Source organism: Cariama cristata, unplaced genomic scaffold, assembly GCF_000690535.1.
Source record: "Cariama cristata isolate BGI_N322 unplaced genomic scaffold, ASM69053v1 scaffold26761, whole genome shotgun sequence".
NCBI lineage: Eukaryota > Metazoa > Chordata > Aves > Cariamiformes > Cariamidae > Cariama > Cariama cristata.
In genome coordinates this window covers 72,776-77,345 of record NW_009598005.1, presented here as the reverse complement: position 1 = coordinate 77,345, position 4,570 = coordinate 72,776, and the positions used below count along the sequence as shown (strand labels likewise).

The 4,570-nt window shown below is 43.2% G+C and overlaps 1 protein-coding gene across 1 annotated transcript in view; it reads right to left on the bottom strand.

The window, feature by feature from the left end:
- Positions 1 to 743: 743 nt before the first annotated feature.
- Positions 744 to 4,570, bottom strand: part of LRIT1 (leucine-rich repeat, immunoglobulin-like and transmembrane domains 1) — a 10,203-nt gene continuing 6,376 nt past the window's right edge. The window contains exons 3-4 of the mRNA XM_009709128.1: positions 4,197 to 4,502; positions 744 to 1,729 (exon numbers count right to left, since the gene is read on the bottom strand). Of these exons, the coding sequence (XP_009707430.1) occupies positions 744 to 1,729; positions 4,197 to 4,502 (1,292 nt within the window). The remainder of the gene's footprint in view (positions 1,730 to 4,196; positions 4,503 to 4,570) is intronic.

Genomic DNA, 4,570 nt, shown 5'->3' with positions numbered 1-4,570 from the left:
AGAAAATGCCAGCTAGGACTGATACTGAAAGACCTGTCCAGTACTGTTGTTCAAGAAAATCTTAAGAAAGTGTTTAGGGCCAAAATGCAATCACAAAATGCTCTCTATTGTGTATTCTTAGGAGTGGATTGGGCTTTGTCTCTTGATTCCTATCTCCTTTGCACATTTCTCTGAATTCAGAGCATAGAGCTGTTATGATGTTGGACATGACAGAAAGGGTTGCTGTACATCTGTGTTTAGTGATCTATTAAACATCAAGCTGCATGTTTCATGCAAACATGGGGGATGTAAAAGGTGAGACTCTCAATCTTCACCTGCATAGGTACTTATATTAAAATTACTAAGCACTCCCCTGTTTGTCAACCAAAAGAACATCAAAAGAGCTGAGAATAAAATAGCATATTGCAGAGAAGGTACTAAACAACACCAAGCAGAGCGCACGCAGAAATGTTGCTTAATGTCCTCACACTCAGTGTGCACGCTTCATTTTACGAAAATAAAAGTGGTCCAGGAGAAGGAGGCCATTATCACAGAAGCTTTCAACTGGGTACAAAACAGCAAACCCCAAGTGGGATGAGCAACATGTCTCTGTAAAGCTTGGGCACTGTCTACCCTCTTACATCCTCCTCCAGAATGTGTCGGAGACAGAAGCATTGACAGGGCGGCCTGCAGTGATGGAACAGAGAGTTGTATATACAGCCACGTGCTTTCCACCTAGCAAGTCACTATCAGCCTAGTTACTATCAGCAAAAGTATTCGTTAGGTTGCCCCTCTATCTTTGGTATTGCTTCTGAGTCCACGCTTGATCGGGCAGACAGCAGCCTGTTTGACTCATCAGGGGTATGTCTAGTCAAGTATTCTCCTTCCACACCTTTTGCCTTGGCCCCAGGAGACAGGCTTTCAAAGGTGACATATGACTCCTGAATTTCCTTGGGTTTCCGCACAAAACATTTTTTGCAGCGCCTTTTCAGTGCTCCACAGCAGACCACAAGCGTCAGAGGAACAGCAATGACACATGCCACGCTGATGACAACCACATTGATGAGCTTCTGGGTCCCTCCTGCACTGACAACTTCGTCTGTGGAAAATATGATGCACTGCTCCTTCCTGGGGATCAGCCCTTTCACGCAGACACACACGATGTATTTGGTCTTTGGCAGCAGCCCATAAATGGTGACCTTGGTCTTCCCTGGCTCCACATTGATCCGCCGCATATCTCTCTCTCCAAAGATGGCGTAGAGGACACTGAACACTGTTGTGTTCTTTGCCAGAGGTGCCTTCCAGGCCAGGGTGATACTCTGGTCGGTGTCTCCTATCACCCTGACGGACCTCACCATTCGCTCCGGCTCCTGCTGACCAGTAGGCGGGCTCACCAGCAGGTTTCTGGGGTTGCTCTCTTGTGCCACATCTGGGAGGAGGAGGCCCTCTCCGGTGCCCGCTCCAGCCCCCAGGGTAGGCATAGTGGAGGTGGTGATAACGTACCTTGCCACTAGCTTGTCATTGTAGGCAGCAGCTTCCATCCCGCTTGCCTTCCCGCTCCACGCACCTTTGGCATTAGAGTTGGGGTCATCCGTGCTTTCTGAGTCTGTGATAATGAGAGATATGAACGCCTCTGTTGCCCCCAGAAAATTCTTTGCTTTACAGATGTACTCTCCAGAGTCGAGATAAGAGACTACAGGCAGGCCCAGAATAGACCAGCTCATCCCATCACTGGAAATCTCTTGGTGAACTGCAAGGAAGGAAAAATGTAAAATAAATAGGCAATAATAAACAGAATTAATAACATGTTTTGTAAAATATTAAGATCCAATCAGCCAAATGTCTGCTCAATACAGTAGAATCATCATTTCTTTTTGCCACCAACAACATTACAAAGTCAAAGTAAATCCAAGAAACAGTAACACTAAAATTAGGTTATGTTGAGATTTACACTGCTTCACACCAAATATATGTGAGGCTTTTGATGTTATTTCCTCCAAACTGTTTGAAAACAAAACAGGAAAGGTTCTTCCATTTTTTAAAAAAAAAAAAAAAGCTTAGAAGCTTTTGTGTAGGTGCAATATTTAAAAGAGTAGAAGGAGTAGGCAGCAACACGATCTCTTCGAACATTAGATGCAGTCCTCTGAGTCACAGAAAATACAAACAGTGGAGATTTTCTTCTAAAAATCATATATGGACTAGTCTAGAGTATATGAAGAAGACCAGCTGAAAAATAATATCCCTTTTACTGCTAAATTAGTAGTTTTTATATTGAGCCAAACACATGGAAGTCTGATCACTTACCACTGAACCACATGTACACAGCTGAGTGTTGATTTTCTCACTTAGTTTACCAGGAGGCTAAAACTATCAGTTTTGGCCTTTTTCTATTTGTGTATTAAAAAAGAGCTGGGATCATGCAGAAGGCTAATGCACCTTCTTCGTTATTTAACCAGCCTCCTCAGGATGAGCACGTACTGTCTCTGCCCTTTCCCACTGAAAGGTAAACCAGGGAGATGTCTGAAAGGCAAAGGTAAGACAAGATGCAAACGTCTCCTAAGCCCTCGTGGGGTCAGGATCCAGCCTTGGCAACCAGGGCATGTTCCAACGGCAGTGAAATACAATGACAGCAGAAGTTACTTTTTATGTTTAATCATTTACTGAATGGGTATATTAAAAACCATAAAGCTACTGGTCTTCCTACAGCACTTCCCCGTACATACAGACTGCACTTGCCCGTACATACAGACTGTGGGCTGTTTCTCACTCCCTTCTATTCAGAACACCAACATTTCAAACAGTCATATTATAGCATTTGCACAAAAGCTGCCGTTGCTGAGAAATAATGTATCTTTTCAGCCAACTTTTTATTGAAAGGTGCTAAAGTCTGATTTAATGGGGCACAAAATACATCATTCTCAGTTGTAGCTCAAAGTAAATTCAACATACGCTTTCAGGAAATAATTCTCTGTTTTATTTTTTGTTGTGGCTCTCTTTCAAGTGTAGGAGGGATGTTTGCAACACGATGGGTAGACATTATCATTATGAGGAGCAGCTCTGCTACATCCTGCACATCATGCACAACAGACCAATGACTTGTGCAGATCCCAAAAAAGCTTATTTATCACAAGTGGTTCTACTGCTGTGAAAGAAAAATGCTCTCTCCCCTGTTTCGGTGCACTGAGGAGCCCTGTAACCCTTTGAAGATCAGACCCCATATTTAGCGATTTATCTGCTGAGTTTAGACCCTCTATGAAAGTCAGGGCTAGGCCTGGGATACAGTAGCATTAGGGGAGGCTGGAGGGATGAAGGTTCAGGTCTTGACCTAAAACCTCTAGGGCAGAAAGCTAAGGACAATTGCCTGGAGTGCAGCAAAGGTTTCTTCCCTAAATTCCCCACACATTAAAGGGCCAACATTGCAATTTTAGGTCCAACCATTCTTGTGAAAGGAAATGAAAACAGGATCGGTCACAAAAACAGTGGCTGTTTGAAGGTTTCCCCCACAAGAGGGGCAAGCACAGAAGAGGGACCTGGTCAGTGTTTCTCCTACAGAGCATTTTCCCAAGAGACCTTGTGAATCCATCAGAAATGAACCGTTTATTGGAAGCAATATCACTGAAGTATTGTATCCTTCAGCAGTTTACTGGCTTTATTCTCTTTTAATACAGCAGTAATGTTGCATGTTTGCAACCTTTTCTTTCATTGCCACAGCAGATTTGAATCCCAGTTCAATTCTCATCAGACATATCTCTGCCAGAGATGTTTGCTAACTGATTAACAGTAGCTCATCATCAGTCTCAAAGACCCATAAAATAATTCAGTGGGAAGTCTTTTCAGTGACTGAATAACTAAATAACTAACTTAAACCGCCCCTTGCTACAGCTGGACATATTTTATCCCTTCAGCTCCAACAGATTTGCAGAAAACCCCTTGACTTGTCTCACCACCACAATTGTTATGAAACAAAGCAAAACCAACTTTTTACACATGATAGTATACATTTATCTGATGATATTTACATCAACATGTAAATAATTTTATAGTCTATAGAAAATCACAGTGCAACAGTGAATTACTTTTTTTTTTATCAGTCTTTTATCAGTGGGAAGGATCTATTGTCATAGAAGCTTCCATTTGTTGAACAGTCTGTATAAAATAAAGGTGCAGGTCTCCCTCACTCATTCCTTGTGTATGAGAGAAGCTTAAACCAAACCCACCTGTGCCATTTAGTTGAGCACCATCAGCTCTTCTCCAGCTGAGCTCAGGAATGGGCACCCCCGTTGTCCCACATCGCAGTAGCACAGTGCTGCCCAGGATGGTCTTTACTTTGGCTACGGACGTATGTACAACGGGGCTTTGACACTTCCTTAGCTCCACTTGGCTGAAAAAGACTCCTGCAAGGCTCCGGGGGGTGAAGCATTTCAGCCTGGGCTCAATGAACGCTATGTTAGGAGACTGGAAATTTAGGAAATGGACCATTTCATACAGACTGCAGTCACATACCCAAGGATTGTCTTGCAAGCCTGTCAAAATAAATCAGAGCACTAAGTCACTCCACCAGCACCTTTTGTTTCTGCCACTTTTGTTTCTA